The sequence below is a fragment of the Mesoplodon bidens genome (assembly GCF_964165515.1).
Source record: "Mesoplodon bidens genome assembly, chromosome: 3".
Classification (NCBI taxonomy): Eukaryota; Metazoa; Chordata; class Mammalia; order Artiodactyla; family Ziphiidae; genus Mesoplodon; species Mesoplodon bidens.
In genome coordinates this window covers 94983928-95007327 of record NC_138178.1, presented here as the reverse complement: position 1 = coordinate 95007327, position 23400 = coordinate 94983928, and the positions used below count along the sequence as shown (strand labels likewise).

At 37.0% G+C, this 23400-nt stretch overlaps 1 protein-coding gene across 1 annotated transcript in view; it reads left to right on the top strand.

Annotated features, from left to right (window-relative positions):
- The window catches only part of BUB1B (BUB1 mitotic checkpoint serine/threonine kinase B), a 56744-nt gene that overhangs the window by 14763 nt on the left and 18581 nt on the right, over positions 1 to 23400 (top strand). Inside the window, exons 6-15 of the mRNA XM_081227208.1 lie at positions 7332 to 7501; positions 8937 to 9151; positions 9322 to 9413; positions 10957 to 11186; positions 16779 to 16891; positions 17427 to 17542; positions 18130 to 18179; positions 19326 to 19386; positions 19521 to 19626; positions 22950 to 23224. Coding sequence (XP_081083334.1) covers positions 7332 to 7501; positions 8937 to 9151; positions 9322 to 9413; positions 10957 to 11186; positions 16779 to 16891; positions 17427 to 17542; positions 18130 to 18179; positions 19326 to 19386; positions 19521 to 19626; positions 22950 to 23224 — 1428 coding nt within the window. The remainder of the gene's footprint in view (positions 1 to 7331; positions 7502 to 8936; positions 9152 to 9321; positions 9414 to 10956; positions 11187 to 16778; positions 16892 to 17426; positions 17543 to 18129; positions 18180 to 19325; positions 19387 to 19520; positions 19627 to 22949; positions 23225 to 23400) is intronic.

Here is a 23400-nt window from a genome sequence, read left to right as displayed (position 1 = left end):
TTGGCAGGCGGACTCTCAACCACTGCGCCACCAGGGAAGCCCTAAGAGTTCTTTATATATTCTAAATACAAGCCTTTTGTCAGATGAGTGATTTGTGAATCTTTTCCCCCAGCTTAAATTAAGTCTGGGAGTGTTTTTTATAGAACAAAAGTTTTTAATTTTGCAGAAGTTTAACTTACAATTATTTCTTGTATGGACCATGCTTTTGGTATATCTAAGAATTCCACCTAGCTGAAGGTCACAGAGGTCACTCCTATGTTTTTATCCTGAAGGTTTTTTTGTGGTTGTTTTTGTTTGTTTGTTTGTTTGTTTTGCGTTATTCGGGCCTCTCACTGCTGTGGCCTCTCCCGCCGCCGCGGAGCATAGGCTCCAGACGCGCAGGCCCAACGGCCACGGCCCACGGGCCCAGCTGCTCCGCGGCACGTGGGATCCTCTCAGACCGGGGCACGAACCCGCATCCCCTGCATCTGCAGGCAGGCTCTCAACCACTGCGCCACCAGGGAAGCCCTGTGATCCATTTTGAGTTAATTTTTGTAGAAGATATCAAGGCTGGTTTTTTTTTTTTTTGCATATGAGTCTCCATTTATTCCTGTGCCACTTGTTGAAAAGACTTTCTGCATTGAATTACCTTTGTATCTTTGTCAAAAAGCAAGTGATCATATTTGTATAGGTTTATCTCTGTTACTCTGTTTTGTTCTATTGATCTCTATCATTGGTATATATCACACTATCTAGATTGCTGGAGTTTTATAGTAAGTCTGGAAATCAGGTAATATGAGTCTTCTAACTGTTCTTTTTAAGTCTTCTAGTTCCTTTGACTTTGTGTATAAATTCTAGAATCAGCTTCCTGGGATTTTGATGAATATTGTGCATGAACAAGGTATATTTCTCCATTTATTTAGATCTTTGATTTCTCTTAGTGGGCTTTGGTAGTTTTTGTCTTTCAAGGAATTGGTCCATTTCATCCAAGTGATGAGTTTATGGACATAGAATTGTTCATAGTATTCCTTTATTATCCTTTTAATGTCTGTAGGTTATGTAGTAACCCCCCTTCTTTCGTTTTTCATATTGATAATCCTGATATTGGTCTTCTCTTTTTCCTCTGTCAGTCTGGGTAGAAGTTTATTGATTTCTCTTGATCTTTTTAGGGAATCAGCTTTGGGTTCCATTGATTTTTCTCTTAATTGATATTCTGCTCTTAATTTTATTAATTTCTGCTCTTTATTATTTCCTTCTCTGTGATTGCTTTGGGTTTAACTTGCCCTTCTTTTTCTAATTTAAGGTGACACTTAGAGCACTGATTTCTAGAACTTTCTTTTCTAATATAAAAAATTTCTAAGCACTGCTTTAGCCGTATCCCACAAATTTTGATATAAGATGTTTTCATTTTCATTCAGTTCAAAATATTTTTTAATTTTCTTTATGTCTTCCTTTTGATCCACGGGTTATATAGAAGTGTATTGTTTAATTAGGACGTGTTTGGAGATTTTTCAGATATCTCCCTGTTACTGATTTCTAGTTTAATTCCATTATGATCAGAGAACATAATTTGTATGATTTCGATTCTTTTGAATTTATTAAGGTTCATTTTATGGCCCAGAATATGGTCTATCATGGTGAATGTTTTCTGTATACCTGAAAAATATGTCTTTTCTGCTGTTTTGGAGTAAAATGTTCTGTAAATGTCATTTAGGTCAAGTGGATTGGTAATTTGTTCTGGTCTTCTGTATCCTTGCTGATTTTCTGTCTACTTGTTCTGTCAATTACTGAGAGAGGAATTTCGAAGTTTCTTTTATTGTGTTTTGTTTGTTTGGTTGTTTGTTCGTTTTTCTTGCCGCGTGGCTTGTGAGATCTTAGTTCCCCAACCAGGGATTGAACCTGGGCCCTCGCCAATAAGAGCGCAGAATCCTAACCACTGGACTACCAGGGAATTCCCTCTTTTATTGTGAATTTATGTTTCTTCTTTGAGCTCATATCAGTCTTGCTACATATGTTTTGAAGTTCTCTTGTTAGGTTTATACACATTTAGAATTGATCCCTTTATCATTATATAATGTTCATCTTTATCCCTGATCATACTCGTTCTGAAGTCAGCTTAATCTGATATTGATATAGGCAGTCCAGCTTTCTTTAGTTTGCATGGTACATCTTTTTCCTTTCTTTACTTTTTTTTTTTTTAACAGTTTTAGAGTTGTGCAGCCATTGCCACAATCTAATTTTACAACATTTTTAACACCCCAAAATGAATTCCATACTTATTAGCAGTCACTCCCCATTCCCACTCACCCCAGTTCCAGGCAACCACTAATCTGCTTTCTCTCTCTGCATTTGCCTCTTCTGGACATTGCACGTAAATGGAATCCTACATTATGTGGTCTTTTGTGACTGGCTTCTTTCACTTAGCATGTTTTCAAGGTTCATCATAGATGAACATAGTTGTGGCATATATCAGTATTTCATTCCTTTTTATTGCTGAATAATATGTCATTCTATGGACATACCACATTTTGTTTATCCATTCATCACTTATTGGGCATTTAGGTTTTTATTTTTTGGCAATTATGAAATAATGCTGCTATAAACATTCACATTACAGGTTTTTGTGTGGATTCCCTTTTACTTTTTTCTTTTTAACAAAGGAAGTTCTTTTTTTTATTGAAGTATAGTTGATGTACAGTATTATAAAAGTTACAGGTGTACAATATAGTGATCCACAATTTTTAAAGGTTATACTCCATTTATAGTTATTATAAAATATTGGCTGTATTCCCTGTGTTGTGTAATATGTCCTTGTAGGTTATTTTATACCTAATAGTTTGTACCTTCCAATTCCCTACCCCTATGTTGCCTCTCTCCCTTTCCTCTCCCCACTGGTAACCACAAGTTTGTTCTCTATATCTGTGAGTCTGTTTCTTTTTTATTTTATTCACTAGTTTGTTGTATTTCTTAGATGCCACATATAAGTGATATCATACAGTATTTGTCTCTCTCTCTGACTTATTTCACTTTGCATAATCCCCTCCAAGTTCATCCATGTTGTTGCAAATGACAAGATTTCATTCTTTTTTTATGACTGAGTAGTATTCCACTGTATATGTATACCACATCTTGTTTATCCGTTCAACTGTTGGTGGGCACTTAGGTTGCTTCCATATCTTGGCAATTGAAAATAACACTATTCTGAACACTGGAGTGCATTTATCTTTTCAAATTAGTGTTTTTGGTTTTTTTGGATATATACCCAGGAGTGGAATTGCTGGGTCATATGGTAGTTCTGTTTTTAGTTTTTTGAGAAACCTCCATACTCTTTTCCATAGTGGCTGCAGCAATTTACATTCCTACAACAGTGTACAAGGGTTCCCTCTTCTCCACATCCTTGCCAACATTTGTGATTTGTGTTCTTTTTGATGATAGCCATTCTGACAGGTGTGAGGTGATACCTCATTGTGGTTTTGATTTTCATTTCCCTGATGATTAGTGACGTTAAGCATCTTTTCATGTGCCTTGTGGCCATCTGCATTTCCTCTTTGGAAAAAAGCCTTTTAAGGTCTTCTGCCCATTTTTTAATCAGGTTGCTCCTTTCGCTTTTAACCTGTCAATGTCTTTATATTTAAAGTGGTTCTTACACACTAAAGAGTTGGGTGTTGTGTTTTTCTCAGTTCTCGCAGTATCTTTTATGTGGTATATTTAGAACATTTTAATGGAATTATCAATTTTGGGGGATTTAGATCTGTTATTATTTGTTTTCAGTTTGTTCTCTGTCTTTTGTTCCTCTGTTGCCCCTTTCCTATCTTCTTTTGGATTATTTGAATTTTTTTTATTATTTCATTTAAATTTATTTTATTGGATTTTTGTTACTTTTTTAGTGGTTGCTCTAGGGTATATTATACACATATCTAACCTTTCACAGTCTACTTAGAGTTAATATTTTACCACTTCAAGTAAAATATAGAAGCTTTATAACCATATAGGTTCTTTATCTTCCCTACTTTTTTGATATACTGGTTGTATGTATTATATTTACATACATTGAAAACCCCATCAGGGGCTTCCCTGGTGGCACAGTGGTTAAGAATCTGCCTGCCAATGCAGGGCACATGGGTTCGATCCCTGGTCTGGGAAGATCCCACATGCCCCAGAGCAGCTAAGCCCGTGAGCCACAGCTGCTGAGCCTGCGCTCTAGAGCCCACGAGCCACAACTACTGAGCCCACGTGCCACATCTACTGAAACCCACGCACCTAGAGCCTGTACTTCACAGCAAGAGAAGCCACCGCAATGAGAAGCCTGCGCACCGCAAGGAAGAGTAGTCCCTGCTCGCTGCAAGTAGAGAAAGCCCATGTGCAGCAATAAAGACCCAACACAGCCAAAAATAAATAAATAAAATAAATAAATTTTTTTTAAAAAAGGAAACCCCATCAGACAATGTTATAATTTTTGCTTTCATCGGCCATACATACTTTAAAGAACTTAGGAGAAAAATAATCTTTTATATTTACCATTTTTGTTCTTTCTTTATTCCTGAAATTCCAAATTCTCCTCTGGTATCATTTCCTTTCAGCCCAGTGAGGGTTTTTTTTAGCCATTCATTTAGAATGAGTCTTTTGCCAAAAAATTATCTTAGTTTTATTTTCATCTGAGAATGTCTTTATTCATCTTCATTCTTGAAGGATATTTTCACTGGATGTAGAATTCTGGGTAACAGTTCTTTTAACATGTTTCTGTCTTCTGGACTCCATGATTTCTGATGGGAAACCTGTAGTCATTTGAATGGCTCTTCCCCATTTTTTGTAATGTGTTGATTTTCTCTGGGTATGTTTAAGATTTTTTTCTTTAACATTGCTTTTCAGCAGTTTGATCGTGATGTGTCTAAGTGTGATTACCTTTATGTTTAATCCATTTGGGGATTACTGCACTTTTTGAATTTGTAAATGCATGCCTTTCACAAAATTTGAAAAGTTTTCAGCCATTATTTTAAAAATACGTGTCTAGGGCTTCCCTGGTGGCACAGTGGTTGAGAGTCCGCCTGCCGATGCAGGGGACACGGGTTTGTGCCCCGGTCCGGAAGGATCCCACATGCCGTGGAGCGGCTGGGCCCGTGAGCCATGGCCGCTGCGCCTGCGCGTCTGGAGCCTGTGCTCCACAACGGGAGAGGCCACAACAGTGAGAGGCCCGCACACCGCAAAAAAAAAAAAAAAAAATACGTGTCTATACCTTTTCTTCTGGGACTTCAGTTACACATATTAGACTTTCTGATATTGTCCCACAGGTCCCTGAAGCTCTGTTCATTTAAAAAAAATTTTTAACCTTTATTCTTTATGTTCTTTAGGGTGGCCATTTTTATTTATTTGCTTTCAGGTTCATTTACTCTTTTCTGTCTTCTCCATTCTGATAATGAGTATATCCAGTAAATTTTTTATTTCAGATACTATGTTTTTCAGGTCTAAAATTTCCATTTGATTCTTTTTCATACTTTCTGTGTGTCTGCTGAGAACTATCTTTCCACTCATTTCAGATGTTTTTACCTTTATCTTATGGAGCATCATTATAATAGCTGCTTTAAAATCTCTGTCTGGGGGCTTCCCTGGTGGCGCAGTGGTTGGGAATCTGCCTGCCAACGCAGGGGACACGGGTTTGAGCCCTGGTCTGGGAAGAGCCCACATGCCGCGGAGCGGCTGGCCCCGTGAGCCACAATTACTGAGCCTGCGCGTCTGGAGCCTGTGCTCCGCAACAAGAGAGGCCGCAATAGTGAGAGGCCCGCGCACCGCGATGAAGAGTGGCCCCCACTTGCCGCAACTAGAGAAAGCCCTCGCACAGAAACGAAGACCCAACACAGCGATAAATAAAATGAATAAAATTAAAAAAAAAAAAAAAAAAAAATCTCTGTCTGAAAACTCTAACACCTGGGTCATTTGATATTTGTATCTGTTGATTTTTTTTCCTTTGAGAATCGGTCACATTTTCCCAGTTCTTCGTGTGTGACATAATTTTGGATTATATCCTGGACATTTATCCTGAATTATTCGACTCTAGGTCCTGTTGGTTGATGTTCTCTGGAGAATGTTGATGTTTTTGTCTTATTAGGTAACTAACCTTCAGATATCATAATTTCTTTTTCATCTTATATGGGTAGCAGTTCCAGTGTCAGTTCAGTTTTCCAAAGACCTTTGGGTCTGTCCCATGTGTCTGTTGCTCTGGGGTTAGTCTAGGACTTGGGCAGTGGTTTATACTATAGTTCAATTCTCAAAGCCTTTTCTCTGCTGCTTTGGGTCTGCCCTGTGTATGCATAGCTCAGGGGTGAGTCCAGAGCTTGTGCCAATTCATGTATAGAATTAAGAGATCCCTTTCTTCAGCTCATCCTCTCCAGTGTTTCTCCCATACTCATTGGCCCTCAGAGTCCCGTTTTCCCAGTCCTCTGGCCAGAAAGGTGAAGTTTCTCTAGGAGTTTTAGCTTCCCACAGCACCAGTGTAACAATTCAAAGTAAGGAAAAGAGATGAAGGGCAAAACAAAACAAAACAAAACCAGGAAGCAGCCCTGTGTGGGTTGTTTCTTCAAGTTTGACCCCTCTCCACAGTCCACTTGCTTTTGTTTATGTCTCAGAGGCCTCAGTTGCTTTCTTGTATTTTGTCTAGAGTTTTTAATTCTAATCAGTGAGAGAGAGAGAAGCTATCATGAGCTCGTTCCATCTTGGCCAGCATTTGCAGTTTATTCAGTTTTTTTACTCTTTTGATAATGCTTGAAACTTGGGCAGCAGCACAGGAAGTTTAATCTTCAAACTTCTGCCAGCTTTGCTAAAGTAAAATGTCCTGTTGGATGCAACTTCATTTCATCTGATTCAGGAAAAATGGTGGGGTAGGGTGTAGGGTGGGGATTCTATGTAGAGAGAGAAAGACATGCAGTGATAAAAATAGACGTGGCAAGATGTTAACAATTAGTGAATCTAGGTAAAGGGTATATGGGTGCTCATTTACTCTTTCAACTATTTTGTGAATTTAAAAAGTTGATGGGAAACTCTGATCTTAATAAATTCTATGATCTTAATCTTAGACATCCTGATCTGATCCTGAGATCAACCTACTGGTGCTCTTCAGATTATTTTTAATTGGTCAAATTTGGACATACAGAGGGGGAGCTAAATCATTCTAGCCAAAACCTTTTCTGATTTCAAGGTGGCTTTCTTTATTCCTGAGAGAGTAAACACTTTCTTTTGGCTGTTTGTATATATTTCTTCCCCTATCCCACTTTTCGCCCTTGTTTAACAAATTAAGAAATTTGAATCTGGTGAGTAGTGTTCATCTCACCAAATGTTAATTGTCCATTCTCTTACTTTAGACAATTCCAAGCTCGAGTGTCTCGGCAAACTCTGTTGGCACTTGAGAAAGAAGAGGAGGAGGAAGTTTTTGGAACTTCTGTACCACAACGAAGCACATTGGCTGAACTAAAAAGCAAAGGGAAAAAGACAGCAAGAGCTCCAATCAGCCGTGTAGGAGGTGCTCTCAAGGGTAAGTTTGTTAAATGTTATTATGGGAAGCTCTTAGTCTCAGGTGGTAGGCAAATTATGTAAGGAGAACATGTATAAATATATATGTGGATATTGTCCTTCTGTTCTGAGTACTAGGTAGCAAAAAAGAAAAGTCTAAGGAGAACTGAGATCACAGTGTGCAGTATCACTAAAACATGTCAGCATTTTGTCTCTTAATTAAGAAAAACCCATTCTGAGGCCCTTATAATGCAAAAAAAAAAAAAAAGAGAGAGAGAGAAAAAAACCTAACCTAATATACAGGGAGCATCTAGAGTTTCTCAGTTTTAGTTGTTAGTTGAAAGAATATATGCAATAATATAGCAAGTATTATCAAAGTAAAGCTTACATGTACCAAATCCTCAAAGAATGTTTTAACTTGGTCTTCAGCTTTTGAGGGGTCAGAAATTGGGCTCTCTTTGTATACCTAAAGATGATCGGTAATAGCTTTTTTAAAAATTCACTATTTTTTAGGGAAATTTAGGTTTACAGCAAAATTGAGTGGAAGGTACAAAGATAAATAATTATTAACCAAATTTATAGCAGTTAGACATGTAGACCAGATTTTTAAAAGATCTCTTATCCCTTTCCTGATATCAACTTTTAATACTCAGAATGGGGACTTCCCTGGTGGCACAGTGGTTAAGAATCTGCCTGCCAATGCAGGGGACATGGGTTTTGAATCCTGGTCTGGGAAGATCCCACATGCCACAGAGCAGCTAAGCCCATGCACCACAACTACTGAGCCTGCGCTCTAGAGCCTGTGCGCCACAACCATTGAAGCCCGTGCGCCCTGGAGCCCGGGCTCCCCAACAAGAGAAGCCACTGCAATGAGAAGTCCGTGTGCAGCAACAAAGACCCAACGCTGCCAAAAATAAATAAAAATTAATACTCAGAATGTTCCTTGGAGATCTGAGAATTAGGGTATAAGGAATATAGTCTTAAAGAATATTTCATCCAGATCATGATGAAGCTTGATTCTAATAAGCAGCCCCACTAAAGAGAATACCACTAATAAGTGGGCTAATTTGTTTTGTCTAGATTCAGTGCATTTCAACTGATTTCCATTGAGAGAAAGTTTTAAACTGAAAAATGAAGATTACGATTAAGTTAGTTTGGTAAAATTAGGCAATGTTAGAATGATGACTGAAGGAAGATGTAGAATTTGTTTTTTGGACATCTATGCATAAAAGATTACAGGTGAGGGAAAAGAGGTAGGGTACAAGTAACATACAGACTGGACTTAAAAATTACTAATTTGATCCATTAAGGTTTTTAAAATTATTATTTTAAAAAATTTCTGATTCTGTGGTAGTAGAAGTAATCTCCTTGATTTGGGAAGGAAGTAGGTATACCTTCTTGGGCATCTAAATTGATAATTAAAGATTTTACATGAAGTTTTAATATTTTTCTCTTAGCTCCAAGGCAGAACAGAGGACTCCAAAATCCAGTTCCTCAACAGATGCAAAGTAATTCTAGAATTACTGTTTTTGATGAAAATGCTGATGAACCTTCTGGAGCGGAGTCATCTAGGCCTACGGGGCAGCCATGGATAGCACCTCCTGTGTCCAGGGCCAAAGAGAATGAGCTGCAAGCTGGCCCTTGGAACACAGGCAGGCCTTTGGAATACAGGGTAAGGACTCTTAGATCCAGTTTATTTGCTGACATAACAAAGACTTCAGAGTTAGAGTAGGGGTGTATTTTTAGCATCTCTTTTAATTCCTCTTGAATAATTAGGCATGGTCTGCATATGTTGTGTCAGTGTAAAACCATGGTAATTTTAGTTTTCTTCTTCATCACCAGCCTCGTGGCAATACAGCTTCTATGACAGCTGTACCCTCTGTGCTTCCCAGTTTTACTCCATATGTGGAAGAGACTGCACAACAGCCAGTTATGTGAGTTTGGTTTCCAGATATTTTGAGGTGGGAATTATGAAGAGTGGGCAGGGGCACCTATCCTAGTTCCCAAAGGCATTTTCTTCTTTGTGGGGATGAAGGTAAACCAAAGTTTTATTTCCTTTACATCTATATTTTTTTGAGTATGTTAGGGCTGAAAGACTATTTGTTAGTATTATTAAGGAATAAACTCGATAGGTTTATATTTACATTGCTGTAGTCAAAGACAGTCACTGTGATTTAAATGAGGTGTTCTACCTTTGTTATTGACAGTAATGAGAAATTATGGCAGTTTTTCCTCGTAACCTGCTTTTTCTTTCTGGATGTCTTTTTCTTCCCTACCCTTGGCATTTCTGTTTATAAGAAAAAATATGATAGATGATGATTAAATAATCAGGCAGTCTGAGATTCAGTCTAATATGTAACATTGTGGAGTTCTAGTATTAGGTCGTATTTTGCGCCCCATTGCAAGAGTTTCCTCATAACTAAGCTATAACCCTTCATATATGCTAGGTATGATGTTTGTGTAGGATTTTCATAGGGTCTTTTATCAGTTGAGCAAGTTGAGGAAGGCTTTTAAGCATGTAGATGCTTGGGCCATTAAAGGTTCTGATCTAGTGTATCTGAGGTGAAGACCAGGTATCTTTAGTTGTAAAAAGATACATAAGAAAATAAAAGATATATAAGTGATTCTGATCCATTGTCCGGATTGAGAACATCTGCCCTATCCCGACTGAGGTACTTTATGCTTCATTCTTTTCAAACCTATATTACCACTCTCATTCTTCCCCCTCAGCTGAGAACATTGAATTTCACATCATCAGTTCCCTAAATGCTATATTCCTAACTCTAATTCTTTGGGGTGCTAAACAATGGAAAATGGGCTGTATTGCATAAGTTAACTTCATTTCATACACTGGCTTTGATTTAGATATTTCCACAGACATAGAAAACAAACTTATGGTTACCAAAGGGGAAAGATGAGGGGAGAGATAAGTTAGGAGGTTGGGATTAACATACACACACTACTATATATAAAATAGATAACCAACAAGGACCTACTGTATAGCACAGGGAACTATACTCAATATTTTGTAATAACCTATAAGGGAAAAGAATCTGAAAAAGAATATATATATAAATATATATATATATAACTGAATCACTTTGCTGTACATCTGAAACTAACACACAAATCAACTATACTTCAATAAAAACAATTTTTTTAATAAAAATAAAAATATTACCTCCTTTAAAAAAAGGTATGGTATTCAGATTTATTTTTACCTATAAGTAATAAAAGCTATATGATGACCCTAACTTACACATAATTTCCTTCTTCATCATAGTAGTACTCAGAACATAATTGTTGATGGACCATGTAAATTATTTTTAGCCTGTTTTCTCAGTCTTTTTTGTTTTTGTTTTTTTGGAATCGATCACATATAGCCTCACTACTGACATTGTCCCTGTGTTCTGTCAAAACGTAAGAAATAACTCATTTGATCTGTATTGTGAATAATAATTATCTTGCTTCTTTTAGGACACCATGTAAAATTGAACCCAGTATAAACCACATTCTAAGCACAAGAAAGCCTAGAAAGGAAGAAGGAGATCTCCTACAAAGAGTTCAAAGCCTTCAGCAAGAGTCTGAGGAGAAGAAAGAGAAAATGATGTATTGTAAGGAGAAGATTTATGCAGGAGTGGGGGAGTTCTCCTTTGAGGAGATCCGGGCTGAGGTTTTCCGGAAGAAATTAAAAGAGCAAAGAGAAGGTATGTGTATTGATCTAGTTCAAGTTTGTAAAAATAACTTAGTTGTAGGAAGATTGAGTTGATATGTTAAGTCTGAGGAAAATTACCCCATTGTGTGTACCTTTATGTGATGCTTGTATGGTTTCTGTGTTTCTCCATTTAGGCTGAATTTCCATTGTTGCTTTCCATGAAACCCCTGAGGAAAAATGTTAAGCAACTAAGTTTGTGTTCAAAAGTAAAGGAACTGCATTACCAATTCATAATTTCCCTGCAATTGGCAGACAGAGTGCTTTTCCTAACATTTCCTAAATATTTCACTTTACTTTTCATACTTCGGCTGAAATTTCTCCCAGGGCTTATTTAGGTTAACATACTCACTCATTTAGATGATAGTTATGTGTACTGTTTATTAAAGACATTATGTTCTTTCTAAGTTAAGGGAAGCTTCACTATAAATTGAAAAACTGGGAATTTGGGGGAAGTGGGAAGTGGTTCTGATTCTGAAGCCTAGAAGTACTTGGGGGCAAGAGGTGTGCAGAATAGGCTGAAAGTAGGGAAGTATAGCATTTGGAGCTTAAGGCATTAGAAGATGCGCGAGAGTACAGAAAAGGAGGTAGGGGAGAGTCCAGAAATAAATTTCATTCATTTAGACATTTTGACTAGGATCTATACCAAGAAAGAAGAAATTTTTTTTTTTTTTTTAAACACAGGCATCCAGAGTAACCTACTATTGCAGCTCAGCTCACTTAAGGAGATGTGGCATTCATAAGGCTAGCTGGGAAACTTAACCATCACTTATAATTTGTTTGAGAAAAAATATTTCAGAGTTCCGGCTGACAAGTTAGAAGCAAACGTCTGTAAAGCAGACTGTACGTTTGGAATTGCCCTATTTGTTACATCAACTGGTGCCTTCCAAGGTTGACAGAAGTGCTCTGGGCTCAAATAATACATTGAAAAATGGAATCTACGTGTCTAGGTAGGAGACAGGGAATGGTTAAAAAGCAAGGAGCTGGCTGTGTAAAGCTTTTCAAAGTGGGAACCACCACAACAAAGAAGTATGCTAGCAGAGTAGCCAAATATGATCTGGGAAAGGAACTAGGTACTTAGATTAAAACTACTGTTTCCTAAAGGGACGGCTCTAGCTATACCAAGTATATAAAAGTAAAATAGTACATTATTCTCAACTAGCCAAAGAAGGACCTGAGCTACAGTTAGTTGGGATTTGAGTAGTTAAAAAGAAGTATTGACCTTTGAGGATATTTTAATACTCGTTTCCTAAACTTGTCTCTGGATCTAGTTTGTACTCTTATAAATCCTTATGCCTATAAGAAAGAGGTTTCTTCTTATATTGAAAACTAGCTTCAAAGATTGTTGCAGACTTTCACTCTCAGGCAGGGATATGAGAAATGAGGAAGCCACAGGTTGGTCCTAAAGACAAGGCTGTTATCCTTTCTTCCCATTGCTACTTCCAAACCATATTCCCCCTCCTTCAAAAAGCTGCTTTCGGATTCATGTCTTCCAATTTTTTTTTTCTACCTCTTGAGCCTCCTTAGTGTTCTCACCTCAGACTTTTTAGTCACTCCCTATCACTCATTAACTGACTAAGCACCTGGCTCATATCTTACTTTCTACTCCCTACATCATCCACTATATTGTATTCACCTGGCAGAACCTCAACCCTGGTTAAATCCAGCTCTCTGCTCACACTCTGTACCTGCATCCAAGTATTGATAGTTTAAATGTAGCTGGAGAAAAACGCAGCTGTGTGTATTGGTCTCATTTTAAATTCTTTTTTTTTTAATTGGGGTATAGTTGTTATACAATGTTGTATTGGTTTCTACTGTACAGCGAAGTGGAGTTCCCTGTGCTATACGGCAGGTTCTCATTAGTTATCTATTTTATACATATTAGTGTATATGTGTCAATCCCAATCTCCCAGTTCATCCCACCCCACACTTTCCGCCCTTGGTAGCCATACATTTGTTCTCTGCATCTGTGTCTCTATTTCTGCCTTGCAAACCAGTTCATCTGTACCATTTTCCCAGATTCCACATATATGCGTTAATATACGATATTTGTTTTTCTCTTTCTGACTTACTTCATTCTGTATGACAGTGTCTAGTTCCATCCACATCTCTACAAATGACCCAATTTCGTTCCTTTTTATGGCTGAGTAATATTCCATTGTATATATATATACCACATCATTTTTTTAATATATAAATTTATTTATTTTTGGCTGCATTGGGTCTTTGTTGCTGTGCGTGGGCTTTCTCTAGTTGCGGCAAGCAGGGGCTACTCTTCGTTGTGGTGCGCAGGCTTCTCATTGCGGTGGCTTTTCTTGTTGCAGAGTACAGGCTCTAGGCACACGGGCTTCAATAGTTGTGACATGCAGGCTCAGTAGTTGTGGCTTGCAGGCTCTAGAGCACAGGCTCAGTAGCTGTGGCGCACGGGCTTAGCTGCTCCACGGCATGTGCGATCTTCCCGGACCAGGGCTTAAACCTGTGTCCCCTGCATTGGCAGGTGGATTCTTAACCACAGTGCCACCAGGGAAGCCTATGCCACATCTTCTTTATCCATTCATCTGTTGATGGACATTTAGGTTGCTTCCATCACCTGGCTATTGTAAATAGTGCTGCAATGAACATTGGGGTGCATGTGTCTTTTTGAATTATGGTTTTCTCTGGGTATATGCCCAGTAGTGGGATTGCTGGGTCATATGGTAGTTCTATTTTTAGTTTTTTAAGGAACCTCCATACTGTTCTCCATAGTGGCTGTATCAATTTACATTCCCACCACAGTGCAGGAGGGTTCCCTTTTCTCCACACCCTCTCCAGCATTTGTTGTTTGTAGATTTTCTGATGATGCCCACTTTGACTGGTGTGAGGTGATACCTCATTGTAGTTTTGATTTGCATTTCTCTAATAATTAGTGAAGTTGAGCATCTTTTCATGTGCCTCTTCTGTTATGTCTTCTTTGGAGACATGTCTATTTAGGTCTTCTGCCCATTTTTTGATTGGGTTGTTTGTTTTTTTGATATTGAGCTGCATGAGCTGTTTGTATATTTTGGAGATTAATCCTTTGTCCATTGCTTCATTTGCAAATATTTTCTCCCATTCTGAGGGCTGTCTTTTCGTCTTGCTTATGATTTCCTTTGCTGTGCAAAAGCTTTTAAGTTTCCTTAGGTCCCATTTGTTTATTTTTGTTTTTATTTCCATTTCTCTAGGAAGTGGGTCAAAAAGGATCTTGCTGTGATTTATGTCAAAGAGTGTTCTTCCTATGTTTTCCTCTGAGAGTTTTATACGGTCCAGTCTTACATTTAGGTCTTTAATCCATTTTGAGTTTATTTTTGTGTATGGTGTTAGGGAGTGTTCTAATTTCATTCTTTTACATGTAGCTGTCCAGTCATTTTAAATTCTTGACCACAAATCTCAAATGAGCATTTACCAGTGCCTAACAATCATTCTAGTTTCCTGGTAGGTGAATCTTCTTTCTGCTAAACAACTAATTTAATTTTCCTTCATATTTTCAAATCTGCATCCCTCTCCCTCCTCACCTATAATCTTGTTTCCAATTTCATTGAGAAAATAGAAGGAATGTAATGGTAACTCCATTTTCTTCCACCAAATTTGCCATATCTGCAATCTGTACCTATACACTCATTCTTTCTGTTAAACCTAACGTTTCTGGGGCTTCCCTGGTGGTGCAGTGGTTAAGAATCCACCTGCCAATACAGGGGACACGGGTTCGAGCCCTGGTCTGGGAAGATCCCACATGCCGAGGAGCAGCTGAGCCCGTGTGCCACAACTACTGAGCCTGTGCCCCTAGAGCCCATGCTTTGCAACAAGAGAAGCCACCTCAATGAGAAGTCTGTGCACCACAACGAAGAGTAGCCCCACTCACAACTAGAGAAAGCCCGTGGGCAGCAATGAAGACCCAACATGGCCAGTAAATAAATAAATAAATTTTTTAAAAAAATTAATGTTTCTCTGTTCCTATCAAAGGAGTGGCCCTTTTTTCTTCCCCTTCCAGCATTTTCCCTTTTTACTAAACCATTCTCACTAATATATACGTATATACTCGAATGTCTCCATTCTTTAAAAAAAAAAAAAAAAATCTCCATTATCCTCATATTCTTCTCTAGCTACTACCCCATTTTTATACTCTCTTTCACGGCAAAATTTGGGGAGAATTGTAATCTTCTTTTGCTGCCTATTATTTCCTCAAGCATCTCTTCTATTCCAGTGATCACAGTGACCAGAAACCTCCTTTTTGCCAAATCTTATGGCTCTTTCTCAGTCCTGATCTTTATTGACCTCTTGGCTTCATTTGGCACAGTTGATGAAATACTACTTTATGAAATGCTTCTCTTGGCTTCTTCCTTGATGTGTATTCCCATTCAGTTTCCTTTACTGCTGTTCTTCTCATTCAGGACCTCTTCCTGAGGCCCAGGGGAGAGTTCTGAAGTATCCCAATTATCTTTTCTTTCAACAGCTATCTTTAGGTAATAGATTAAATACTGTTTTCAAGTCATGGACTCTCAAATTCATATCCCCATCCCTGACATTTTACCTAAACCGCAGACTCACATTTAGTTGCCTGCATCTATTGGCTATCCTAATAGACATTTTAAACTCAACCTAACCAAAAACAGTTACTGGGAGTTCCCTGGTGGTCCAGTGACTAACACTGTGCACTCCCAATGCAGGGGGCCCTGGTTCGATCTCTGGTCAGGGAACTAGATCCCATGTGCTGCAACTAAGAGTTTGCATGCCGCAACTAAATATCCTACATGCCTCAACTAAAAGATCCCGCATGCCGCAGGGAAGATCCTGCATGCTGCAACTAAGACCTGGTGCAGCCAAATAAATATTTTAAAGAAAAACAAAGTTAGTGATTTCTGTCACAAACCACACCCCAATATACAAATGTACCACAGGCTTCCCTATCTCAATAAAAGGCATCCCCATACACGCAGTTGGTTCAAGCCAAAAAAAGTCCAGAAGTCATCTCTGATCCCTCTTTCCTTACCATTCCCCCACATCTAATGAATAAGCCTATCAACTTTATCACCAAAAAATTTCATAATCTTTCATTTATCACCACTCCTATTATTATCTCAATCGAAACCACAGTCTTTTAGCTCGACTACTGCAATTAGACTTTCTACCCTCATTCTGGCCTTAACACAGTCCATTTTATTCACAGAAAATTATCTTTTTAAAAAAGTCAGATCATGGGCTTCCCTGGTGGCGCAGTGGTTGAGAGTCCGCCTGCTGATGCAGGGGACATGGGTTCGTGCCCCGGTCTGGGAAGATCCCACATGCCGCGGAGCGGCTGGGCCCGTGAGCCATGGCCACTGAACCTGCGCGTCCAGAGCCTGTGCTCCGCAACGGGAGAGGCCACAACATTGAGAGGCCCGTGAACCGCAAAAAATATATATAAAAATAAAAAAATAATAGAGACCTAGACCTCAAGTTGAGGGCTTTGCTCCATTTGTATCATTCTTATCTGTAATATTAACATACGTTGAGGACATGAGCCCCAAAGACAGTTTTTGACAGGATAAATTGCTGTGAGGCGTAATGCCTCAGCCAACTTCACTGTTTCTAGCTGAGCTACTGACCAGTGCAGAGAAGAGAGCAGAAATGCAGAAGCAGATTGAAGAGATGGAGAAGAAGCTAAAAGAAATCCAAACTACTCAGCAAGAAAGAGCAAGTGATCAGGTCATTCTCTTTTTCAATACGTACAATTAATGCTTATTGAAACAAATTTAAACAATATAAAAATATAGAAAGTAAAAAGTCCTGTCAGACCCACTCAGTTTCTGATAGTTTCTTCACTATTAGTATCAGTAAAGTTGAGCAGGAAAGTAATTTAACAGGTGACTTCAAATGGAATTTGTGGCATATAAGTGATGCAATTTATTGACTATTGACTTCTTAGTTATACTCTAAATCACTATTCTGTTACTTCTGACTTTAGATTTTTATTCTAGTTATGTTCCATTAAAATGAGATTAGCTAAAGAAATTTAGTGTGTATTTATTTCCTTGCCACTACTCAGTTGAGTACAACAGTACCAGTTTATACTGGGAACATAAATTATTGGGAAGAACTTTTGTGGTACAGGCATTTTATATGGTTAATATATGTCTAGGGGAGGAGTATAGTAAAGTTAATTTTGGCACTAAAACTTGAGAATAGGTAGCATTTTCTACGTAGGAGAGACACATTGATTTTGTTTATTTAATGCAAATAGCAAGAAGAGAAGATGTCTACAGAGGAGACAGCTGAACTGCGAATTGTTTCAGAGTCTCAGGAAATACCAGGAATGGCTCTATGCAATTCTGCTTGCCCAGTAAACTCTTGTGCCAGGTAGGACCGCATTGGTGGGAGGGATGGTGCTTATAGGAGGGCATTTAGAACCAACCTTTGACTCTCTAGTGACTTGAAGTCTCCTTAACTTTTATAGTATTGAGACATGATTTTTACAAGTCTTTGTCACAACATAAGCTTTGATGCTGATGAGGGAGGTCTGGGTGCTGGCTTTTTTTCCATTAAAAAATATACATGTTTCTTATAAAAACAATCAAATAATTTTTAAAATGATAATACCACCCATTTCTACTACCAAGAGATGACTAGTATTAACATAGATATATTTCTTCTTATTTGTTGTTTTGGTTTTGTTTTATAAAAATGAAAGCTTACCATTTTGTAATCTGCTTATACTGTTAATGTAACTTAATGTAACTTAACATCTGTTATCAAATATAATTCTATGACAATTTTAATGACTGAAGGTTCTATCTTAAAGAATTTGGTTTAATGGTACTAGAATATTTTCTTTATCTTAGAGTGAAGAAGATTATATTTAATAAAAAGACCTCTTGGACTTTTAAGAATTAAATAATTCTTTCTGTGGGTACTAAGCACATGTTTTAAAACAAATTTCTTCACAGGGAAACTTCACTTGCAGAAAACATTTGGCAAGAACAGCCTCATTCTAAAAGTGAGTTTTATTTGACAATCTCATGATACAAATGCATTATGTAATAAGTGTAAATACTTCTCTTGATTGTGGTAAAAGGATTTGAAAGAAAGCAGAGAGAGGGACAAAGGTACTGTTATCTTTGAATCATGGAATTCAGTTACAAGCATATGATTCAAGATATGTTAGACATTTGAAAGAATATTTTTATTTTTTTATTTTTTTTGAAAGAATATTTTTATAAAATAACTCATTGTTTTAAAATATTTGGTTTAAATGTAATTTAAATTTATACTAACTACAAAATAATCTTCCACTTTAGTTAATGTACTCTAGCTAAGCATATCAGTAGTACCCAGCCAAGAGTGGAAAGTGTTTTTTTTGGAAGAATGAGGGGAGAAAGTTTAAAACTAAAGCTACTTTATATTCAAATTTGTTGTCTTTTCAGAAACATGTTAAAAGTGGTAGAAACATGAATATCCATCTATAAGTAGTTTAAAAAATTCAGTAGAATCTGATTAAACCTCTAATTCTAACCATTAATTTATAGGAAATGCAAAGCATAGAAGAACATGTGAAACAGAATATAACTGGCAAAAAAATCCAGCATTATGGGGCAAACAACCCAGTTTCTAAAATAAAAAATTAATAGCAAAAACAAAAACCCTATAAAATAAAAGCAATTTAAGAGGCATTTCAACTAGTCACAGTGTATGAATCTACTTTGCATTCCTAATTCAAACTTTCTAAAAAGTTTTGGTAAAATGTGAAACCTCTGACTGGATATTTGAATACAGAAATTGTTAATTCTATAGGTATGATCATGTTTTGAGATTATGCTTTTTAAAAAGAGGCTATCTCTTTAAGAAATATGTGCTAAAATATTTACATATGCAATGATACGGTGTTTTGTATTTGCTTCAAAATAATCCAGAATTGGGTTAGGTTTGGGGGAGTAGTAGTGGGAAATAAAGATGAAACAAGATCATCCATGTTTAGGTAATTGTTATTAAATGATGTCTACTTTTATATATTTGAAATTATTTATTATAAAAGATAAACAATTGTCTTTCTGCTTTCAAACAGCAAAAATGTTAATTGACCTAGTTGTCTTGAAGAGTAGGGCATTTACTCTTAAGAGTGTAAATTTAGTCTCTCTTTCTATAGGTTCCAGTGTACCTTTCTCCATTTTTGATGAATTTCTTCTTTCAGAAAAAAAGACTATCAGGTTTGAGGGGGGTTTTGGTTTTGTTTTGTTTTGACAATTAAAAGTTTTCTATTATTATAAATGAGGATGAAATAGGAGGTTACTATTATCTATGTTAAGAGAAAAATTGCTAAATGAAATATGTCTTTTTCCAGTCCTTCTGCAGATCCCCCACGGGTTTTAGCCCAACGAAGACCCCTTGCAATTCTCAAAACTTCAGAAAGCATCACCTCAAATGAGGATGTGTCTCCAGATGTTTGCGTAAGGAGCAAATATCCCTAAGTTTATATAAATGGACTAGTGGATAGTTTCATTCAATTCTCACAAAAGTTTAGGGTTAAAATGAAAATTACTGGCTTGAAATAAGCACATGAAAAGACGCTCAAAACCACCTGTTATCAGAGAATGAAAATCAAAACTGCAGTGAAATATTGCACACATGCTCTAGGAAGGTTATAATCAAAAAGACAAAATAACAAGTGTTGGTGAGGATGGGAAGTAGCTAGAACCCTCATACTTTGCTGGTGAGAATGTGAAATGATGCATCCTCTTTGGAAAACAGTTTGGCAGTTCTTCAAAATGTTGAACATAGACTTACCGTATGATCCAGCAATTCCCTTCTAGGTATATATCCAAAAGAATTTAAAACATATCTTCACACAAAAAACTACATGAATGTTCATAGCAGCATTTTTCATAATAGCCAAAAACGAAACAACCCAGTGTTCGTCAACTGATGCATGGATAAACAAAATGTTGTGTATCCATACAATGGAATATTATTCAGCCGTAAGAAGGAATGAAGTACTGATATATCTTACAACATGAATGAACCTTGAAAACACTGCTAAAATGAAGCCACACACAAAAGAACACATATTGTATGATTCCATTTATGTGAAATGTCCAGAATAGGCAAATCCATAAAGACAAAGTAGATGAGGGATTTCCAGGGGATTAGGGAGAGAGTGGGTTGGAAAGTGACTACAAATGGATATGGTGTTTCTTTTTAAGGTAATGAAGATGTTCTGGAGTTAGATAGTGGTGATGGTTGCAAAGCCCTATGAATATACTAAAAACCACTGAAATGCACACTTTTAAAGGGTGAAGTTTTTTGTTTTGTTTTGTTTTTGTTTGTTTGTTTTGCGGTATGCGGGCCTCTCACTGTTGCGGCCTCTCCCATTGTGGAGCACAGGCTACGGACGCACAGGCCCAGCAGCCATGGCTCACGGGCCCAGCCGCTCCGCGGCACGTGGGATCTTCCCGGACCGGGGCACAAACCCATGTCCCCTGCATCAGCAGGCGGACTCTCAACCACTGCGCCACAGGGAAGCCCAAGGGGTGAAGTTTTTGATATGTTAATTATATCTCAATTTTTTTAAGTGGGGAAAAAAATCACTGCCTTGAAAGCCAAAGATCTTATAAAATGTTTATGAAACTTTGGCAATGAAAGAGTTATGTGAACCAAGCTTTTTTTGTGTGTGTGTGGTAATGTTTTATTTTAACCACTGTGGACTACTGACATGATAATACTTAGGATAGAAAAAGACGCTGTGTAGACATTCAAGACAAAGTAAATAAACTTTATCAGTGACATTTCATTGAAGTCTTAAACCAGAATCTGGAAACTTGTCTTGAGATTGAAGGGAACTGAGTATGTTTAATCTGAAGACTTTTAAGGGGAGACATGATCAGTAGCTACAGTGATTTAAAACAGTATATTCTCCACATCCTAGGGAATGACTCAAACATGTTTTTGTTTACTTATTTATTGAGGTATATTTTATATTCATAAACTGCACAAATATTAATTTTTATATATGTGAATATCCATGCGGTCTTCACCCATGTCAAGATACAGAAAATTTCCAGCAACCCAGAGGAACCTTGGGAGCCATTTATGACTAAAGGTGCTCAGGCCCCATTCCAACTATACTGAATTGGAATTTCCAGGGATAAAACCCAAGCATGTATTTTTATTTGTTTTAAATAGTTTCCCAAGTAATTCTAATATAGGTAATCCACTGACTGCTATGAAAAGATAATGATGTGGAAAAGTAAGTTTTACATACTGTGTTCTGGAGAATACCACCAGAGAATAGATGGATAGGCTAGATTTGGAGGTAGTGGTTCTAGGTTCAACTGTTCAAGGATGGACTAAGTTATTAAAGGGGTAAATCTCAATCTAGTTTTTTTGTCTTAAACCTTTTACTTGAATTATGTTAATAGGTACCTACCAGGATTCTTTCCCCTACAAAAAAAAAATTAAGTGTCTAAACTAATAGGGCCATAAGTAGAATTTGCATAAAATGTATTCTTAGACTGCAGACATCTATTTTACTCTAATCTTACAATTTTTTAGTTTCACTTATTGTTTCTTCTAGATGTATCTCACCTCTACTAAATAATGTTGAGTCAGAAATTCAGAGTATGTATCATATTGGTAATGATCTAGAAAATTAATATCTAGTATCTATAAGGGTTAAATGAAATAGACATTTTTGTGTACTTCAGGTAAATGTATAAAGTGGTACAGTCCCTCTGAGGGCAGTTAGGCAGTATGTATAAAGACTCTTAGTGTTCAATTACCTTTTTGACCTGATAGTTATACTTTTATGAATTATTCCTAAGAAAGTTAACATATTCTTAAAGATTTAAATCTACAAGAATATTTAAAATAGTTTTATGACAGTGAAAAACAGGGGATAACCTAAAACATTTGGTCAACTTCTGATAAACCCACGATGTTACCATCATGTTTCTAAAGAATATTTAATATCACAGAAAATATACTAAAAAATAAAATGAGAAGGAATAATATAGACTAGCATAGATGCTATAATTTCACTTGTTTAAAACCTCTTTTTTATTTTTTTATTTTTTATTTTTTTTAAACCTCCTTTTTAAATGCATAGAATATGCTTGTGCATGTATCCTACCAGATGCATATGGTCACAGCAGTTGCCTCTGGGGAGTAGTAACTGGAGTGGAGATGTCAGGGGGAATCAAGTGTGGAAAGGAGACTTTTTCACTATATATCCTTTTAAACTAGTTGACTTTTTAAAACTATATACTGTATTACTTTTAAAGACAAAGGCGTATTTTAAATGTTTTCCATTATTTTATACTTTTTTTCCCATATTTTCTACCATGCTCATGAATTACCTTTAAGAAATAAAATAGAAATTAAACATTTGTCAAAGAAAAAGACTTAAAAGCAAGGAGGATAGCAGATTATTTGAACATATTTAGGCCAAAGCCAGAAGAAAAATAGCATTAGTCCTCTAGTTCCTAGGTGAAATTGGTTGGGAAAAAAACATTGTCCAGTATTTTTCCTTTGTATGGAGAATCCTCGCAGTGTATTTTTTGATGAAATATAATTTGCTGTTTTCATAATACAAAACCTTTTTCCTCAAATGTAATGATGTGCTTTTTAAATTTGTCTTTCTCTAGAGATTCTGATATGATACTTTTGTTCCCTGTGTTAAAAATCACTTATCTAATATGTATCTCTTTCACTAAAAAAGATAGGCCATTCATATGCTCACTGAAATGTTTGAGCCAAGTTTTTTGTGGTTTTTCAGGATGAATTTACAGGAATTGAGCCCTTGAGTGAGGATGCTATTATCACAGGTTTCAGGAATGTAACTATTGGTCCTAACCCAGAAGACACTTGTGACTTCGCTAGAGCAGCTCGTTTTGCATCCACTCCTTTTCATGAGATAATATCCTTGAAGGATCTCCCTTCTGATCCTGAGAGACTGTTGCAGGAAGAGGACCTAGATGTGAAGACTTCTGAGGACCAGCAAACTGCTTCTGGCACTATCTACAATCCAACTCTCAGCATCAAGAAGCTGAGGTGACTGGTGATTATAGGTTTTACAAATCAGGTTGTTTGAGGGCTTCCTTATTCTGTGTGTGCTTGTCAGTTATAGCAATCAATTATGAAGCTTTTACTACCTGCTGGGTACTGTGCTAAGTGCTTTACCTGACAGCTGGGCTCCTCCAGATAAAGTGTTAATGGGATTTAGTAAC